At 38.4% G+C, this 20,905-nt stretch overlaps 2 protein-coding genes across 3 annotated transcripts; one reads left to right on the top strand and one right to left on the bottom strand.

Annotated features, from left to right (window-relative positions):
- Positions 1 to 458: 458 nt before the first annotated feature.
- Positions 459 to 13,638, bottom strand: LOC134653914 (glyoxylate reductase/hydroxypyruvate reductase-like). 2 transcript variants are annotated; one of them, XM_063509279.1, is made up of 8 exons: positions 13,602 to 13,638; positions 13,259 to 13,356; positions 12,470 to 12,618; positions 10,843 to 11,032; positions 4,223 to 4,386; positions 3,565 to 3,729; positions 1,375 to 1,500; positions 459 to 607 (listed from the first exon to the last, which is right to left on the bottom strand). In XM_063509279.1, the coding sequence occupies exons 2-8, from the start codon at positions 13,330 to 13,332 to the stop codon at positions 486 to 488; spliced, it is 990 nt and encodes a 329-aa protein (XP_063365349.1). In that variant the 5' UTR covers positions 13,333 to 13,356; positions 13,602 to 13,638; the 3' UTR covers positions 459 to 485. The 2 variants fall into 2 exon arrangements, with proteins under 2 accessions (XP_063365349.1, XP_063365348.1); XM_063509278.1 differs by lacking the exon at positions 13,602 to 13,638 and having other exon boundaries at positions 13,259 to 13,502.
- Positions 13,639 to 16,713: 3,075 nt separating this feature from the next.
- LOC134654316 (very long chain fatty acid elongase 7-like) lies at positions 16,714 to 20,284 on the top strand. The gene is made up of 5 exons (XM_063509780.1): positions 16,714 to 16,745; positions 17,528 to 17,718; positions 18,360 to 18,434; positions 19,172 to 19,468; positions 20,021 to 20,284. The coding sequence occupies exons 1-5, from the start codon at positions 16,724 to 16,726 to the stop codon at positions 20,282 to 20,284; spliced, it is 849 nt and encodes a 282-aa protein (XP_063365850.1). The 5' UTR covers positions 16,714 to 16,723.
- Positions 20,285 to 20,905: the final 621 nt, after the last annotated feature.

The following is a 20,905-nucleotide window of genomic DNA, read 5'->3' on the forward strand; positions in this document are numbered from 1 at the left end:
TTTAATAATAAAAAACTTATTGTGTGTTAAGAAAACAATGGTTATGTAATAAACAATTTCATTTATTCAATGACAAGGTAACACCTTCAACTTTAAAGTAATTTAACATTATTAGAAATAAAATTATTTGTCTATTTAACATTTTGTACAGCAATTTTATCAAGAAATAAATAATATTTCGTATTTAATTTTTTTTTTCTAAATACCTACTAAATTCGGCATTGATAAAAATATCACTCGTCACTGACGTTGACAAGATTGCTGTCATTCAATTGTCTCAAAATGACTTAGGACTATTATAGCTATGAATTCTCATAATATATTGTCATATTTGTCTGTATATTCATACAGACAAATATTTCGATAAATTTTAAAATTTCGATTCCCATACAAAAGTATGAAAAGTTTCCGAGATTTTTCTATGTAGAAATTTCGCAATTTGGGCACATCAATAACCACTGTCCCGCGATCGCTCACTACCGCACTCAAGAAAGCACAGGCGTGAGCAGGGGATTCCCGGTCAGTGCGTTGACGGCGTTGCGCGCCGCCAGGGTCGCCATGTCGTTGCGCGTACGCACAGTGGCGCTGCCGATGTGGGGAAGTACGACTGGAACCAAAAAATTGGGTTGTTTCCAATATCCACATAAATACAATTATTTTACTGAAATACAAATAAAAAAAAACCCAGCAGGTCTGTGCTGGCAATTATTATACAGTCTGACAAAAAAGAGTAGGAATTAAAAAGTGGCAACACTGTAGTGTCGTCCCGTTTTTTTTAGATTGATTTGAAAGGGACAATACTACAGTATTGCCACTTTTTAATTTCTACTCTTTTTTCCCAGACTATAAAATCGATATAAACTCATTGTAAAGGTACAAGTTAGAACCCGGCGACGTGAGGCGACCGAGCCGAGCCGAGCGACGTCTTTTTGGCTCTTATTGCGTGGACATAAAGCTTTTTTTCTATTGACTTGCCCTGTGTGAATAATCTTGGCAATGACAATGCGTACATATTCCTTACTTGACGTTTAGAATTGAAATTAAATGAAAAATCGTTTATTGGTCACAATTTCTGTGTTACAAATAAAGAAAGGGTCCCACTCCTAGTATATCAATACTTGTGACAGAATTTTCACTTGTCATGAAAACTTAGCAGGGTGCTCGGAGTCTAAAAATTAAGCCGTATCCAGACGAGCTGGGAAAAATCGACCGATTTGATCAGGAAAATAATTGGCGCCAATCTCATCTAGCGTCCACACGTACACACCTGCTGATTTGATTGGTGAATCAAATTGGCGTTTGCGTCCGCACGGCCTGATTAGATCGGACAATTTCATCAGATTCAGACTCCACTATAAAAAACTTGTCACTTACAAAGGTTGGACAGGGACAGCAGTTTATGATCCTTGGGAAGCGGCTCGGGGGTGGTCACATCTAGTCCGGCGGCGTAGATATCTTTGTTCTTCAACGAGTCATATAGGGCGTCTTGGTCTACGAGATCTGGCGAAACCGAACAGATGAAAAAAATTAGTAGGTGCCTACTGATGTACCAGAGATTTGTTTATTAAATTGCTGTCAGAGAGAGAGAGAGAGAGAGGTGTGTTTAAGGTGGCGTTTAAGGTCGGCAACGCGCATGTAACACGTCTGGAGTTGCAGGCGTCCATAGGCTACGATGGAGCGCAGTATGCTAGGATGGAGCGCAGTATGCTAGGTTACAAGCTGAAGGACCGCATCAGGAGCAGCGACATAAGGTCTAAAACAAAAATCATCGACGCACTAGAAATGACTGCGAAACTTAAATGGAAATGGGCCGGACACGTCGCAAGACTAAACGACAACCGATGGAGTCAACGTGTTGTGCACTGGTTCACCAGACGAGCAGAGGGCAAACGGAAACACGGACATCCTTTTTGCCGCTGGAAAGATGACATCGTGTCAGTGGCCGGAAACCACTGGACCCGCTTGGCCCAAAACAGGAACGACTGGCATGAGATGGAGGAGGCCTTCGTCCAAAAATGGATGATTCCCGCGTAATACCTAAACCAATTGTTACCACCTAATTTTTTTTTTAGTATTTTAATTTTGTTTTATTTAGTTTTTAAAAATACGTTAATAAGTAAAAAAAAACTATGTACCTACCTACTTTCCAGGGAAATAAAGGCTATTTTTATTTTATTTATAGGCTACGGTGACTGCTTAACATCAGGCGGCCCGTATGCTTGTTTGCCACCGATGTGGTATAAAAAAAAATGTGTGATGGGCTCAGAGAAGACGTTTTAGTCAAACTTGGAGCGTTCTAAGGAAATCGTCCATAAATATTGGCTTTATTTTTGCTTTGCTAATTTTTTTGGCCAGTCAGTCAACAATTTGAACAATAGTACCTACATTACGATAAAAGTGCGAAAAGTACGAAATTAGCAACGAGTGAGTGAGTGAGATTTAAATCAACACGAGTTGCGAATTAACTTTTCGCACGTGTATAGTACAACGTTTTACAGTACATATGGCCCTTAAAATTTTCGACATACGCACGTATAGTGCTAGTTACCGCACTAGAGCCACAGAATAAGTAATAGTATTATCATACAGAACGGACACGCACCGCCCCGCCCCGACTCGGATTACCTCGCCCCTCGACAGCAGTTAGCCGAGTTTTAGCCGCGCGCTCAGTTCGGTTAGCGACGCGATGACGGACGAACGTTCAAAATGCCGGGGCGCGGGCGGCTCGTCGTGTCACTTCGGCCGGCCTTGGCAAGCTTCGGCTTAGCCACTGACAATCCAACCTCTAGACTGAGCTTAGGCCAATTCTTTCATGAAACCGATGCTGCCAAAAATACGGGGGTGCGGGGGGACGAGGTGAGCGAATCCCGTGCCGTGATTGGTCCGTTCAAAGACACGGACCAATCACGGCACGGGATTGACTCGAAGATGGAGTAACGCTACCGTATGTGTGGCAGAGGGGGTAGCGCGACTATGCTATGTCTAGAGGTTTGATTGTCTGTGGGCTTAGCCTTCCCCGAGTTCCCCGCGCCGCGCGCCGCACGAGAGTCAGCCCTAAGCGGCTTACTCACACAATGACGCGTGTACAGACGTGCCGTTCACACATATAAACGCCAATGATTTTCGATGTATGGCGTGTCCGCCTTGTGCTAGAGCGGTAAATCAGCTAAATGTATAGTTTGTAGCTTTCTAATAGACCCCGAAGGCTAATCCTATTGTCTATTGTTGAGAAAAACCGCTCGTGCCACGTGCCACAACCACCTGCATAAAAAATCGGTACTTCGGTTACTGAGTGCCGGCGAGTCGAACGCTACAGAACCAGTCTAAAATGTGTCATCGAGATGCGTAACAAAGGCGCGTTATCGGAGAGCGCACCTACACTGGTTTTATGAGCGTTGGACTAGCCCGCGCTCAGGTGCCAAATAGAATAATTAGGACCCTTTTTTGCAGGTAAGTAGCACGTGCGGTTTTAGTGAACAATAGACAATAGGATTAGCCTTCGGGGTCTATTAGAAAGCTACAAACTATACTGTAACAGTCTTAGTTGTTTCGCAATATAATTACCACCCCTGCCAACGTTGATAAGTATGGCGTTCCTCTTCATCTTCCCCAGCAGTTCCTTGTTCACCATCAGTTTGGTCTCATTGGTCAAGGGCACCGCGAGGATCACGAAATCGCTTTGAGCTAGGAGCTCATCCTTGGATACAAAGTGGGCGCCGAGTGCCTTCGCTGAAATATTTTGTGAGTTTTTAGTAATAATCAAAGGGATTTAATAAACCAGGTAGTTATTTTTGAAGTATTAAGCGGAGTGTATTAACAAACAAGGCAAGGGTCCTTGAAAACGGCGGTCCAGTAGTGTGGTTATAATTTCGACAGAGTTATAGGTATTCTTTCTACTCGAGAATCAGGTACTCACTCAGATAACGCGTTCCATTCCATTTAAGTGTGTGCGCTACACTTAAATGGAATTTATAAACGATAACTAATGTATTTATCGCTGAAGTGCCAAAATTAAAAAAATATCTGTAATAACTCCGCGCCGTCGATTGTACAAAAACGGTTGCTGATTGATCAAGGAGACCTATTGTACCTAAACATTAGTCTGTTCGGAAAGAGAAGAGTTGTGGAATGTATTGGGCCCCATACATTCCACGACTCTTCTCTTTCCGCACAGACTCTAACATGGTGTCACAAAACTCACCAATGAAAACATTTCAATTACCTTGTGGCTTCTCCCTGTGTCCAGTGTAAAGGAACTTCTCAACCTCGAACCCGGCCAGTCTCTTCACGATGGCCTGTCCGATGCCTCCGAGGCCGAACACACCGACCGTGCTGCCGCGGATCTCCTGGCCCAACACTTTCTGGAAACCTATCTCCCATTGTCCACTGCAAAGAGAAATTATTGATGAATAACAGGGATGTTGCGAACATCCGCATTCGCAACCGCGGAACTTCCGCATTATTTTCAACATCCGCATAAAATCGATGCGGAGCTTATGCGGATGCGGATGTCGAACAAGTCGGTACAGGAACGTCTTAGCGGCGGCGTAAGTGCTAGGTAATTTCGTCATTACCTATAACGAAATCGTCTAGATCCAGAAAAGTCGGCGAAGTTACTGTTTATTAAATATAACACACCTATATTCTTGCTCAAATACTAAAAGTTTAGTTTTTTTTAAATAAAAAAATACTAAAAATGTAAAATTTGACGTTTTCTAAGTAGGACCTAATCTTGACATCCGCATCCGCGGATGTGAGCCTTCAAATATCCGCATCCGCATCCGCGGATGTCAAAAAATCTGCATCCGCAACATCCCTGTGAATAAACAAAACTTACCTATGATCTTTTGTAGTGAGTATTGTATCTTAAAGATAAATGGATTAACCTTATCTGGTTATGATAATGACGAAACGAGAACGAAATATCCGCCCGCTTCAATGTTTAGAAGAAAATCGAACGGACAGTACCTACATTTTATAATGAAATAGTGCAGAAATACTCGAACGACACATTCGTTATGGGGATTTTTTGTCAAATAAGTTTGTGTAAACCAGATGACGGGAGACACACGTACCAACCTGGAAGCTTCGTATCCGGAGGAATAAGATACGCCATCGATGAAGAATACAACTTTAGATCGATAACTGTATCCTTAAAGGGTCGTGGACATCTCTACCTAGAAGATTTAACGAAGAAGAGAAGAAGACGCATGTATACATACACCAACGACGAAATTTACGTTCATTTAGACGAAGTTTTATACACTTTCGAATCGGACTCTCATCCAGTAGGACAATTCAATACTCAGTTCAGTTTTCAACTCCCTCATAATATTCCGGCATCAATAGACTACTATAAGGAAACGGTGAAGTACCTTGTGAAATGCTATGTCAAGTATGTTGTATCTATTAAATTTGAGATGCTGAATGTTTTCAGACCGGACAAGCAGTACGAAAAAGAGATACACGTGATTTCCGTTCAGACACCACGTCTTACCATGGAGCCTTTAGTTTACGGTGGCCAGAAAAGCTTACTCCAAATCAACCCTCTATGCCTAGGTAAAAAATACATTGTCAAACTAAAGGCCCTTATGATGACTTCGGTTCTCAGAGCCGGCGAGTGTGTGAAAGTGGAATATGAGATCACCAACAATACGAATAAAACAATCAAAGGTATTCAAGTGAAAATATCAGAACTTGACCAGTTCACTTCTATGGGAGGCAGCGTTTTTAAAAATTATACCAATGTAGAGGGTGCTCGATATAGTTATGAGACTATACCAGGTGGTGAAATAGTGAAATTCACTGCCGAAATCACAATTCCTGAACATTTTGCTTCGATCGAGCATTGTAAATTTTTATCCCGAGATTATGCTGTAATTACTGTTGTCAGATTACCGGGCTTATATATAGATATGCCTCTAGAAATACCATTTCAAGTAATAAAAACTCTATCGAGCAGCGATGAGGACAGCTATTGCGTTTCTAGCTGGGATGATCCACCGACCTACTGGGAAGTGATGGCCGAGGACATCAATGATTCGTCGAAAAGAAAAGGATCGAAAGTGGATGCAATACTCTAGAAAAAGAAAAGGGAATTACAAAAAAAAACTAGTCCATGCACAGTCCATGCCAATTACGCCGTCTAAACCTAGTGATTGAAGAAAATTTATAGGTCAAACTAAATTCACTAGGAATTAAGCACGCAAGTAGCTATGTGTTAATACCGATTACTTGGCCAAGTATTCATTCATTTAGTCAACCGAACGCAGCCTATATAAAATTGTTATCATGAACGCGCTGTCTGTTAACTGTCAAAGCTAAGTGCATTTCATAAATAGCATTTTAGACTCTATTTCCAAGTACATAGGGTTTAATTAAATTAGATTATTAGTGTAAATAAACTATGCATCATGCATGCATTGAATTCTTAATTTTGTTTGGTTTTTCCTAAATAACATAAGGGAAACAACGCCCACAATTCCAAACAAAAGATGACACATTCCAATAGTTGAGCTAGTTTATTCATAAAAGTTAGTATTTACTATCATGTGTTCTATTAGAAACATTACAACTGAGATAACACTATCAGATAAAACAAATAAAAAAAGGGAACCGCCTTCAAAAAACCAACCCACTGAAAAGCACAAAATAATTTCTATATGGCACTCCTCTACGTGTCCAGTCCCTATCCCGTCAAAAGCAAATTTCTGCCAAAAAGTAATTCATACCTAATAATAAGAAAATTAATAATCATCCGGGTAATTACTTAGTTTTTGAAGTCGGTGCCAAACCAAAATTTTTGAGAACCGATATTTTAGACAACGAAGAACGAACGCTTCACTTACTTGCATTATAAAGACATAGTTGGTTTACTCATTAATTTAGTTCTTGTAGGTACTACAACGTACTCGTATTTTTTTTCTGATTGGTAGTAAAGAATGTTTTTGTTGGTTTGGCACCGCCTTCAAAAACTAAGTAATTACCCGGATGATTATTAATTTTCTTATTATTAGGTATTAATTACTTTTTGGCAGAAATTTGCTTTTGACGGGATAGGGACTGGACACGTAGAGGAGTGCCATATAGAAATTATTTTGTGCTTTTCAGTGGGTTGGTTTTTTGAAGGCGGTTCCCTTTTTTTAAAAAAGATATTATAAAGATATTATATTAAGTTATTTTATTTTGGGTTTATTTTTAATTTTTTAATTCTTTCTTTTATTTATTTTATTTTATTTTTTACTTTTTAGTGATAGGTAGGTACTTCATTTATTTTAGGTTTTGGGCTAAAATACTAGTTTTTTAGGCTCTCCATTTAGTTTTGGGCTAGTAACTACCTACTAATGTTGGGGATGGCCTAACTCGATGATAACTGCGTCACAACATAATATGACGTTTCGGTGCTAAACGATTTGTATGTATATTGCTCCCACTCCCACTATTTTATCTAAATCGGTTTCAGCAACTTAAATTTGTTGGTAGGTATACCGATAGCATGGCCACCTACCGGGTCCAATTGGTTTTTCAAACCATCCACAACTTTTTCCAGAATGTGTAACAAACACTTTTCTGAAAACCGCATCAAAATCGGTTCAGCCAAACGCGAGATAATCACGAACACACATACATACATACATACATACATACGGGTCAAACTGAGAACGTCCTTTTTTTAAAGGCAGTTAGAAAAAAGTTCATCGACCCACCTAGCGGAACTCTGCAACATAGGCACACGACGACAAGTCGGATAACCAAAACAAAGTGTGTATGTTGCACCAAACCTGAGTTCCACTAGGTACAGCAAGGGTTCAGCATCAGCTCTATATTGGGTACTGCTCTCCCAAGTGCTCATCAAGATGTGACGGATGAACAAAATAGCGTGGGCCTATGTTGCACCAAACCTGAGTTCCACTAGGTACAGCCAGGGTTCAGCATCACCTCTATCTTGGGTACTGCTCTCCCAAGTGCTAATCAAGATGTAACGGATGACCAAAATAGCGTGGGCCTATGTTGCACCAAACCTGAGTTCCACTAGGTACATCCTGAGTTCCATTAGGTACAGCAAGGGTTCAGCATCAGCTCTATCTTGGGTACTGCTCTCCCAAGTGCTCATCAAGATGTGACGGATGGCCAAAATAGCGTGGGCCTATGGTGCACCAAACCTGAGTTCCACTAGGTATACATCCTGAGTTTCACTAGGTACATCCAGGGTTCAGCATCAGCTCTATCTTGGGTACTGCTCTCCCAAGTGCTCATCAAGGCGTGTTGGATGACCAAAACAGCGTGAGCCTATGTTGCACCAAACCTGAGTTCCACTAGGTACATCCAGGGTTCAGCATCAGCTCTATCTTGGGTACTGCTCTCCCAAGTGCTCATCAAGATGTGACGGATGACCAAAACAGCGTGAGCCTATGTTGCACCAAACCTGAGTTCCACTAGGTACAGCCAGGGTTCAGCATCAGCTCTATCTTGGGTACTGCTCTCCCAAGTGCTCATAAAGATGTGACGGATGACCAAAACAGCGTGAGCCTATGTTGCACCAAACCTGAGTTCCACTAGGTACAGCCAGGGTTCAGCATCAGCTCAGATCTATGTATACTAAAACCTTCTCCAGAATGTAAGAAACACTTTTTTGAAAACCGCATCAAAATCGGTTCAGCCAAACGCGAGATAATCGCGAACAAATATACATACATACATACATACATACATACGGGTCAAACTGAGAACCTCCTTTTTTTTTGAAGTCGGTTAACAAATGCATTAACATTAATGATCACAAATATTTGAAAGAGGACGTATTTGTTGTGAAATTGTGATCAAAACATCACCATCATGGGATTGTACTGCGAAATCAACTTATGTAAGCCAGTGGATGGGGTGTACACGCCAGGAAGCACAGTTTCAGGCAAGATCAAGTATTGTTTGGACAAAGAAACTGTTTTTAGTAAGATAATAGTGTCTCTGAAAGGGCATGGATGGCTAGTACTCGACGATGACTTCCAGAAGTCAAATAATCAACTATGTACATACAGGAATTCGGAAAACTATGTGGATGTAGAAAACATCATTTATGAGAATGCAAAAGGAGAACCATTGCCAGCAGGGAGTTATGAGACTGAATTTAACTATCAACTACCACAAAACATACCAGGTTCACTAAAATACATGAACAAGAGCCCTCAATACACAGTTTGGTGCAATATAAAATACTATGTCCGCATCAAATTGGAAAAGCGGCCAAGTGCGAGTCGGACTCGCCCATGAAGGGTTCCGTATTTAGGCGATTTATGACCTATAAAAAAAAAACTACTTACTAGATCTCGTTCAAACCAATTTTCGGTGGAAGTTTACATGGTAATGTACATCATATATTTTTTTTAGGTTTATCATTCTCTTATTTTAGAAGTTACAGGGGGGGGGACACACATTTTACCACTTTGGAAGTGTCTCTCGCGCAAACTATTCAGTTTAGAAAAAAATGATATTAGAAACCTCAATATCATTTTTAAAGACCTATCCATAGATACCCCACACGTATGGGTTTGATGAAAAAAAAATTTTTGAGTTTCAGTTCGAAGTATGGGGAACCCCAAAAATTTATTGTTTTTTTTCTATTTTTGTGTGAAAATCTTAATGCGGTTCACAGAATACATCTACTTACCAAGCTTCAACAGTATAGTTCTTATAGTTTCGGAGAAAAGTGGCTGTGACATACGGACGGACAGACAGACGGACAGACGGACAGACGGACAGACAGACAGACATGACGAATCTATAAGGGTTCCGTTTTTTGCCATTTGGCTACGGAACCCTAAAAATCAGAGTTATTGAGCTTTAACAAGCATTACAAGAAGAAAGTAACTGTTGTTTCCGGAGTGACTCCAAGATTGCCAACCGAACCAACCGTTTACGGAGAACAGACTAGTTTGTTTCAATTAACCTCTTTATTTTCAAGCAAGAAGAGCATTATGAACCTTAAAGCTACTATGGCTAACTCCGTAGTGAAATCCGGTGACAGTGTTAATTGTTGAAGACGTAAAAGAAACTGATATTAAATATGGTGCCGTGCAGAGTGGTGAAACCAAAACATTCTCGGATGAAATTACCATTCCAGCGGGCCTTGCATCAATAGATCACTCAGAGATTATAGCCAGAGATTATGCCGTAGCTATCACCGCTGTTATATCGATGCCACACCGTAACTTAGTGCTGGAGATACCTGTACAAGTGATTGATAGACTTGACAGTTCTTTGGAAGCTAGTGGGTCCGCACCACCTTCTTATTGGGAGGCTATGAGTGAAGAAAAAAAGGAACCACTAGGAAGGGATGACAGTTCTGATGAAGAGAAGGAAAAATCTTGAATGTGTTAGGCTTGCCAAAGTTAAATCTAATTTTATGCCATCTTATTACCTAATTTGTTTTTGCAGCTAACAGTTGTACGTTGGTATTTTTGCTATCCATTATGGTACAATTTTTAGCAGGTAGTTTTATAAAATATAGGTACATAATGGTACAAAATTCAAATAAATCCAACAACTAAGTTATTATAGAGTCATATAAGTTTAGAAGTTAATTAAATGTTATGTTGCCTTGCTGAAAGTATTACAATAATGAGATATCGGTTTATAGAAATTATCCAAAATACTTTTTGGTACATACATTATTATTGTTTTGCACATAAATTTAAGGATAATTTTGCAAAAATATAAGTATACATGCAAAGGTATTTTTTTTACTTGTAAGTTAACATGACTTAAACCAAAAATAATAAATAACCATTTCAGATTTTTGGTTGTTTTATTGACATACGGCTACAACAAATATAACAGCAACATTACCTGTGAACTTGCTCCAAATTCTCCGTAAAGCGCCTGCCTGCGCCTAGCATCAACGCAATAGCGACCTCGGCGACCGCAGGACTGAGCACGTCTGGTGTGTTTGATAACTTGATGCCGCGCGCCTTGAGCTCGTCTACATTGCAGTGGTTGTAGCCGGCAGATGCAGTTGCCACCACTTTGAGAGAAGGACCTGGAACGGTAAAGGCTGGTAATCATTTATCTTAGATGAAGCCAAGAGCGTCGCCGGGGGGTGGCAGTTCTATTAAAATTTGTAACTAAATGTATTTAATCCATCAGCTAGAAACGTCCATGGATGGAGCTATTAGCGATGGTATTTTTTTTTAAATACAGGTTCACAGCTGGTAAAATTAATTGTGGGTAGCACTTTAAAACTCTAATGAAGGTGTATCCAGAGCAAAAAAGCGGCCAAGTGCGAGTCGGACTCGCCCATGAAGGGTTACGTATTTAGGCGATTTATGACGTATTAAAAAAAACTACTTACTAGATCTCGTTCAAACCAATTTTCGGTGGAATTTTGCATGGTAATGTACATCATATATTTTTTTTAGTTTTATTATTCTCTTATTTTGGAAATTACAGGGGGGGGGGGGGTTTTGAGTTTTTGACTAAGTATGGGGAACCTCCAAAATTTATTGTTTTTTTTTTCAATTTTTGTGTGAAAATCTTAATGCGGTTCACAGAATACATCTACTTACCAAGTTTCAACAGTATATAGTTCTTATAGTTTCGGAGAAAAGTGGCTGTGACATACGGACGGACGGACAGACAGACAGACAAGACAGACATGACGAATCTATAAGGGTTCCGTTTTTTGCCATTTGGCTACGGAACCCTAAAAAGAGAATTTTTAATTCATACGAAACAAAAAAATATTTTCTTTTTTCCAAATCAGATTCTCCAAATGGGTAAAATCCGTAACAGGCTACGGTGCGCTGCGCTGCGGTAGTCTGTTATGGCGAGAAAGAGATATCTTTTTCTCGCTCTCACATATGGGTGCGGCGCACCGAGGTCGCGGTGCGGTACGATAATGTGTTACGGCTTTAACCCTTTAACCGCCAGAGTGTGATATATAAGACATTACATATCCAGCTCATTTCGCCACAGTCTGATAAATAAGACAAAGATCTGATTTGGTTTTTACAGCACATTTATAACTCCCGTAACTATGACAACCTTACTCTGTGTGGTACAATTACTGTCGGTGGCGACACGAGCACGCTCGATCAAAAATTGCTGGCGGTTAAAAGGTTAAGAGGCGCCTGATTTTATTTGGATATTCAGCCTTTATTATTTTATGTTATTGGCTGTCGGAGTAGAAGATAATATGGCAGAGAAGATAACATTGATTACATGTTTTATAACAGTCTAGGTTAAATAATTGATAACCTTTATGTAATACTCGCAGAGATAAGATAAAAATGACTACATTTAACTAACTTAGTGATTGTAACAACCTATTTGTTGACTACTTTTGTATGAAAACGAACCCTAATTCTGTTTGGGGTTTTTAGAATTGTCTCAATGAGTATTAGTTGCTTGTGGAAAAAAAAGTACAGTCAGCGATAAAATGGAATTTTTGCCAAAAACTTATCACCATATGACCTACCAGCTTTGTCTAGCAGTTCCTTAGTGATAGGGTGGTGTGACACCCAGACCAGGGCCGAGATGCCAGGAGCTAGTCGGAGCAGTTCCTCCTTGTTTTGTGTAATGCCTTCTTCACCAAAGTTGTTGTACCGACTCTCGAGAACCGTGAAACTGTAATATTGAATTTTATTTGAATTACCCTCATAATTTTTTCTCAAACTTATAATTATATTTAGTGGTAGCCATTAGGATAGATGCAAAAAGACAGAGGTTGATAACCTGGCATGATAAACAGAACAACTTAATTGTTAAGAGAATAAGAGGTTATTTGGTAGGTACTTGAAATACAAAATAATTGAGATATCTTATATGGAATGAAGAGACATGAGATAAGTTACAGAATTAATTTAAATATTGAAGTAAATAAATGCATGTACATTTGTACAGTCACCACACGGGATTGTTATGCGATTTAGAGTTCTTGCTAAACTGGAAATTCTATAGCGCTTACGCTATAGAATTTCCACAAAACAAAACTTATATTGAACAACCAATTTAGCTAGGACCCTAAATGGCGCAACAATCACGGAGCGTGATGGTACTTTATGAACACATTCATTGCCACCCAGCCAAATATAGACATCCGCACCAGGCCACAAAAAAGCTGTAGTACCTCGATCCCGACTATCGGGTCGTTCGGCCTGGGAACGAAATCATAAAATTAATAGCCAATAGTCGGGTTTTCGGCACTAAATGTGTTAAACTATGTGTAAAAGACAATTTTTATTTAATAATCAAAGTTAACACTCACTGTTCCCGTAGAACCTGCAACCCCGCCTCAGGGTAATCATTCGAAGAAACCAACACTTTTAAATCCTTCGTCATCGTTGCAATCTCGGCGCTTCCCGTCTGTGAAACAAACGCACACAGACCGAGTAACGTTACCGAGCAAATAACCATTCTTATCAGTTTATCAATTGATAACAAACTTTTATTAAATTAGATTTTATCTTTAAAATTCCACACTCACAGAGCGTGACCGCGAGCTACGCGCAGCCGACGTATTTCACAAACTTTGCGTACCATTTAACTTGATTGGTTGTATAAACTTATCAGTTAATTTTAATTACTCTTGGAAATAAACGTTAACTTACTTTGTGATTGTAGGTTATGTTATTGTTATTACTTGGTTGACAGTAGGTTGACAGATAGAGATACTATGTAATGCACAGCCATTTATGTCCAGCTCAACAATCGACGTCCATCAAGCCTCTATAGACCTTGAAGCACTTAACATGCTATACTCAAACACACCTAACTTGTCAGTGGAAAGGCGCGAAATTTAAATTTTCTATGGGAGATCAACCCTTCGCGCCATTTCGCGCCTACATTTTATAAACAACATGCTGCCTTTTCTACTGACAAAGTGGCTGTGACAGAGTCATGAATCTAGTATAACTGGATCAGGCATGAGGGGTGGGGGGAAATGACCGAACCAAACGGGAGTCTTGTGTATCTTTCAGTAGGAGTAGGCGGAGTAGCAGCGAAAGCGCTATTATTCAATTATTGTTTGTCCTTGTCACAGTCTCACATTTTTTTTAATTCCCCACCGTAAAGTCAGTATGGATTATGGTAGAATAGGCAACAAATAAATTCGACCAATCATAGAGTCGTATTGCGTATGTTTTGTCCCTCACGGACGCACGCATATACCAGAGAATATTTTAGATAAAATAAGGACTCTGAGACCGACTCTGAGAATTTCATACATTGACCTGCCACATATTTAATTACACAAACGGGTCTACCGCGATATAATTTCATTGTTTTTACCTTTAATTCCGACGTTTCAGCTAAAAACAAAGGTAAAAACAATGAAATTATATCGCGGTAGACCCGTTTGTGTAATTAAATATGTGTAGAAAACGCGAGAGTTTAAAGTGTTATATTGACCTGCCATTTCTGCTATCTCTATCCCATGCGCGTCAATGCCACTTTGCGAGTTGGACAGCAATATAATTATGCACGTGCGATAGAGATATGAAATGGCGGTTCAATGTACGAACTCCAATCTATCAAATCTATGTGTACGGAATTACGCTCTCCAGACTGCACGATCTTCACCCATTCGGACTAAATGCCCAAGCCCTCGGTGTCTGGTGGCTTTCGTTTCTCCAATGATGTTAAAAGTGTTAAAACACGTAAAAAATAAATAAAAAACAACGGGTTGCATTTCGGCAGTGCCGACAGAAGTGAAAACTCAATGACTAGTCCAAAATGTCTGCAGGGGACCGATTTTTGAACTTCGATCGCTCGATTTCGTCACTCGAAAATCGGTGGAAAACAGCGAAATGCTGATTTTTGAAATACGAGCGACAGAAATTGGGAACCTATTGACCACTCGTTTTCAATTATATTAGTAGAATTTACATGCCTAGTAGTGGAGATATTACTGAACGAAATACACGAAATCAAGCGGTCGAATTTCAAAAATCGGCCAAAAATCATCAAACAGAAAAACTAATTGGTGCAGCACATGGCCAGCGGGTAGATGAGCGAATGACAGGTATAAACCTGTTTGTTTTTGATGTATGCCGCTTCAAAAGTAACGGAACGGAAATTCAATATACGCGATATAATAAATATTTTTTAGCTTGTAAGATTTTTATTATTGTACCTATGTTAGTTTGTAAGGTATGTATATGACACCGTAAGATTGTGAACCCGTTAGTTTATAATCTAACGTAGGTTAGGTTAGATTATAATCTCCCTACCGTCAGTTTATAATGTAACTAGCGAGATTATAATATGACGAGTGTTTACAATTTTACGGTGACATGTATATGGGCCTTAAAGTCTATTTTTTTATTCGGTAGACTAAAATGACATTTCATAGTATGAACATGAAATGTCATTTCATACTATTAAATGTCATTTTAGTCTACGGAATAAAAAAATAGACTTTAGTTGCCTGATAATAAATGATAAGTATTTGTTTTTTTTTTGATAATCCGTTTTAATAGTTTTATGTCTTGGTTTATCGTTTATTAAAACCTATAACCCTCCGTGTTTGAGTCCCACTCGTACTTGGCCGGTTTTTTCTCTGTTGTTAACGAAAAACACTTATTTACTTTGCTATTGCAATGCCAAAGTTCATGAAAGACATACCTAATCTAATTAATACGCGACGCTAAAGAATTTCACTTCAAATCAAGGTTTTCGTAGATGATTTAATTAAATAGACCTACCTATTGTAGACGTGGCAGTGTGTCTGGCCAAGTTTGAAGAAAAATGCCGTTCGGCTCTTGTCTTTCATAAATAAATAATTACATATTTATAGAGATTATACGTACGTACCGGTAACCTACACATCCGAGCCTTTTATCCACCCACGTTAGAGTCAGAGGGGCTACCGCGAAAACCGAATTTCGCAAATTGCGGGGATCTTTCTCTTTTACTCCAATGAAGGCTTAATTAGAGTGACAGGGAAAAATGCCCGCAATTTGCGAAATTCGGTTTTCGCGGTACCCCCTCAGATCATGATAACTCTGCAGCGATTTTGATAGCACAGGCTGTGTTACAAGTGTTATTTTAAAAGCCATAATTTCATAGAAGTTTGATACTTAAAATAACACTTGCACTGTGTGTGCTAACAAAATCGTTGCACCATCCTTCAAAATTAACAAAATCAATAAAAAAACATTAATATTAAATCTAAAGTACCTTAAAACTTAAAGTAGGTAAACTTGTAAATAAAAAATGCTCCCCAGGTCATCTTCATGCGTTATGGTGCCCACTTTTTGAAATTCGACTTTGAAATTCATACCGCCAAGGTGTCCGAAAGGTAACTTGACGCCAAGATAAGTAGCTACCTGCTACCTAGATACCATTTCAGCTACTGTTTTTAAAAGTGTTTTAGTAATAAGCAATACTGTCAGTGACCTGGATCCATTTATTTTCTTCTTCTCCTTTCATCTTTAATTACAATAGTACATATAAAAGTGGTTTGACTTGTTAAGTTAAAAAAATGAGTGCCAAAATTTCTGCCTTACTTGACTGCCTTAGTAACTTGGCCTATTTTTTTACCTTTACATATTAATGCCGAATAAAATACTATCCCAATTTAACAATTTTAACAAACGAACGTAACACAGAGGTAACACACATAGTGACAAACGTAGTCGGGTGGTGGTAGTGTATTACATTCAGGATAGGTTGTACTTATAAAGTTATAAGTTATAGTTTGTGGTAAAAAGCAACTGAAAATTGTGCAACCATGTCTTGGTATAAGGGTGCCGGTGAGTCTATTTTACTATTTGTAGGTATATAAGGGAAAAGGGTTTCAGTCACCTTTTTTTAATAACAATAATAACAAAAACTAACTAAATTATATTTAATTTAATTTGTATAACTGTAGTATTATATTTAATTTAAATTGTATAGCTTATAGTTGCGCTCTCTCGAAAGGGTTTCCACGGAAGACCAGCGTCGGGGACTTCAAAGGTTCCTTGACATGAAGCTGAGTGGAGACCATTTCAGGAACGCTTTATAACCAATCTATGTCAGTGTTTTTATTAGTTAAGTTTAAATTAAGCGTTTTTGAATAAAGCTTTTTCTATAAATTCTATAAATTCTATAAAAAAAAATATAAAAAAATGAATAAAGAATAATAACAATATATATTTATCACTAATTAGTATATATAAAACAAAGTCGCTTCCCGCAGTCTGTCTGTCCCTATGTATGCTTTGATTTTAAAAACTACGCAACGGATTTTGATGCGGTTTTTTTAATAGATACAGTGATTCAAGAGGAAGGTTTATGTATAATTTGTCGCGTTTTGAATTCGCGAATTTCGCGTCTATAAATGTGAGATAATACATATATTTTTATCATACTATCCTCCGCCCGCGACATTGACTGAGTAGAAAAAAATCAACCCTATTTTCGGCTTTGAATTCCAAAAAATCCTTTCTTAGTGGAGCTCTTCCATATTTGAAGAAGAAATGTTTAAAGTTCTCTTAAATGTGTATTTGTCCCACGTTTTTTTTATTTAGGTAATAAAAATGTATATTTTCAGTGGATTACGTAGATGATTGGTTCCTGATGTCCACACCTTGGCTACTTCTCACAATATGGTTCGCGTACATCACATTTGTGTTGAAATGGGGACCCGCCTACATGTCCAAAAGACCAGCCTACAAACTCACGAATGTTTTAGCCGTATACAATTTATTTCAAGTTTTGCTATCCTGCTATATTGTTTACATGGTAAGTAAAAAGTACAGTCAGCTAATACCTGACCCCCATATTAATCCCCCCTGATACAGATTTTTCTGCAGCTGAATGGTCGTTGCAGTTTTTTTTTCATCGATCATTAGCTAAATCTGGTAAATAGTCAAAATTTAACAAGAGCTAACCGTCAGCTCCAAGTCCCAATGGTAGACTGGTAGAGATTGCCATTATATTATAGGCATTAAGTCTGCCATTTCCACATTATTTTTGTATTTTGTGTAATATAATTTTAATAAATAAATAACTAATGCGATGCTAATAATGCTACTTTCCCGTCGTATCTAGTACTCTTTTCTGGCAGTAGCTACCTACCGTTGCCAAAAACCAATGCTTTTTCGTATGTAGGAACAATCGGGGACATTCGCGGTGAACCAAGGGCAAAAAACGTTTACACGTCTTGCAGACGGTCAGGCGATATCATAAAAGTGATGACCAATAGCATGGCACTTGAAAATATAGTAAAACGGGCGGAAAAGCTAGATATTAATAATTCTATTGTAGGTACCTTTTTTCTACAAACAATAGTCACATTACCTGGCGAAGTGCCATAAGCGTATCGGTAGGAACGTTCACTACACCATTATGCGAACGTTTGATAATTTAATATTTATTCGCAGGGTGTATGGCAAATGAGCACATATGGAGTGGTGAGCTCGCACTGTGCTATTGAAGCAAAGGAAACCCAAGCTTATGTAAGTTTTTCAATGTTTTCTTCTAAGCGAACGCAACAACTGTGTTGTTCGCCTACGTAGTACGCTGAGTAAGTAATCATACCTAATCATAATTGTTTATTGCAGCCATCGTATTACAAAGTATTGTTAAGTGAGACAGGGAAACAACATAGGTACTTATTCTTTATCTTCCTCAGCAGAAATCTTCCTGAAAAAGGACAAGTGGGTAGATGTAATCCCACATACCGATCAAAACTACATACAGCCAGCAGCAATAGTTGCTAAGAGGTGTTCAAAATAATCTTGACGCGTCTTTAGACTTAAGAGCCAACAGGAGTGGCATTTCTCCATACAAACGTACTCGACTGTTTCCTCCGTGGGTTTTGAAGCTAGAGCAATGATTTTTTCAACACAGATCAATATTGTCAATATCTGTGTCGGACCGTTTTGCTTTTTTTGATATTTTTGTTTTTGAAGGCGCTAGAGCCCTTCAAAAATGGCCAAAATGGACTAATTGACTATGCCGCAATGAGAGGCGTGCTATTCAAAACTGATATCAAGGGTTTTTCGCCTTGTCCTTATCGCACTAGTTTTAGGAGCCGCTTCCGTTAGCGAGACGGGTATATTTACCTAAAATATTTAAATATTAGCTCCTGTTGGCTCTTAATTATGAACGCCTCGCCCGCTTAGCAACTCCTGCGGCTGTGCAAAAGGAAGGGCTTCAGCAACATTTACCTGTAATCATGATCGAATTTCAGATAATACGTGGCGTTTGGATATACTTCATCGCAAAGATTACGGAACTGCTGGACACGGTGTTCTTCGTACTGCGAAAGAAGACGAACCAAGTGTCTTTCCTTCATGTCTACCACCATTCTCTCATGGTGATGGCTTCGTGGTTCGCCCTCAAGTACAATCCTACGGATGTACTTATATTCTTAGGGACGCTCAACTCTTTCGTACATGTTATCATGTATGGTTACTATGGGTTGTCTGCGTACCCTAGCCTGGCGAAATATTTGTGGTGGAAGAAGTATATTACGTCGTTTCAGCTGGTAAGGACTAAATTTGTTAGAATAATTTGTAGGCAATCCGTCTGTAGAAAAGTGATCTTAATTGCTCACATATGATCTAGGGCAGTTGTTCTTAACTTTTTAGTGATAAGTAATTAACATAAAGTCGTAAACCACTTCAGAACCCCAAGGGGCCATCAACCGTTCGGGAATCACCGGTTAAAAACCACTGTTCTAGGGCCATAACGGCGACATAAAAGAATGGAATGATGACAACAAATTATAGTTAGTTAATGATTGGTTTCTATTCTATTATATTCTATTAATTTTTAATGTAAGCACCCATCGTTATTTTTATTATTTGTATGAGATTTTGATAGTAGCTAGGCTATAATTATTCTAGTTTAAAAATCGGGGCGTGTTTGGCGCAGGTACCTGTGTGTTGTTATTGTATTACACAAATTAAATTACTATATTGACCGGTTGAAATAATTCCTGAACTTTAGAACTAGTATAAGTATCTTTATGACTTTATCTTTAAAATTGAATTTAAGGAAGTCCACATGTAATTAATGTTGTGTGTTCTTGTTTCAGATACAATTTGGACTCATCGTCTTACACGCATTCGCCAGCGTATTCGTGTCAAAATGTAACACCTCCTTCGTTATGCTATTTATAATTTTCTTCAATCTGGGCGTAATGATATACCTTTTCAGTGACTTTTACGTTAAATCGTATGTAAAAAAAGGGGCGAAAAGCAACAAAACTAAAATAGGTTTAGAGAAACGACCTACCGCCAGTAGTTTTGTTGATGCATTATATGCCACAAACTGTCGATCTGATGAGCGAGTAAATTAAATAAAAAGTTAGAAAAATCCTAACCAAGATTATGATTGTTCAAAACAAACAATTTGAAGTTAATACATACTTAGCTATAAGTATTTAAGCAATTTTTTCACAAACGTTTGTAAGTGTAGATCCTATACTACCGACTGCGCCATTTTTACAAGCTAAGTTTGTGTTCTACCCTCATTATCATGTTTTTTAATTTAAATTTTTTGTACGTACAAATAAAAAAAAGTAATCTATACGTTCCCTCAAATATGTGCAGATTTTTAGAAGTAATGTTCGTATTGTTAGCTTTTGTTAATAGGGTATTTGACACATGATGAATTGTATAACGAAATCTAGTTAAATATAGATGGTCAAGAAAATCTTGTCAGTAGAAATAGGCGCGAAATACAAATTTTCTATGGGACGACGATATCCCTTCGCGCCAAAATTTTTCAAATTTGCCGCCTTTTTCAACTGACAAGATCTGCTTGACCATCTATAGATAGAAAATGAGCAATTTATCACAATGCATTGGAAATTTAAAAAATATGGGAATAATAAAAAAATACAAGGCCTTAAATTTCAAAATTCGATTCCTTACATTTTATTTAAAAAAATATTGTATGGCAACCATATACATTTTAA

This window comes from Cydia amplana, chromosome 14, assembly GCF_948474715.1.
Source record: "Cydia amplana chromosome 14, ilCydAmpl1.1, whole genome shotgun sequence".
NCBI lineage: Eukaryota > Metazoa > Arthropoda > Insecta > Lepidoptera > Tortricidae > Cydia > Cydia amplana.

Bases quoted from the DNA above. Each gene is read 5' to 3' on its own strand.
- LOC134653914 (XM_063509278.1), bottom strand. From the start codon at position 13,407: ATGGTTATTTGCTCGGTAACGTTACTCGGTCTGTGTGCGTTTGTTTCA. The intron at 12,619-13,258 runs GTGAGTGTTAAC...TCAATATTACAG, and splicing joins TTGCAGGTTCTACGGGAACA to TTTCACGGTTCTCGAGAGTC. The intron at 11,033-12,469 runs GTAGGTCATATG...TTACCGTTCCAG, and splicing joins GGAACTGCTAGACAAAGCTG to GTCCTTCTCTCAAAGTGGTG.
- LOC134654316 (XM_063509780.1), top strand. From the start codon at position 16,724: ATGTCTTGGTATAAGGGTGCCG. The intron at 17,719-18,359 runs GTAAGTAAAAAG...ATTTATTCGCAG, and splicing joins CCTGCTATATTGTTTACATG to GGTGTATGGCAAATGAGCAC. The intron at 18,435-19,171 runs GTAAGTTTTTCA...ATCGAATTTCAG, and splicing joins CAAAGGAAACCCAAGCTTAT to ATAATACGTGGCGTTTGGAT.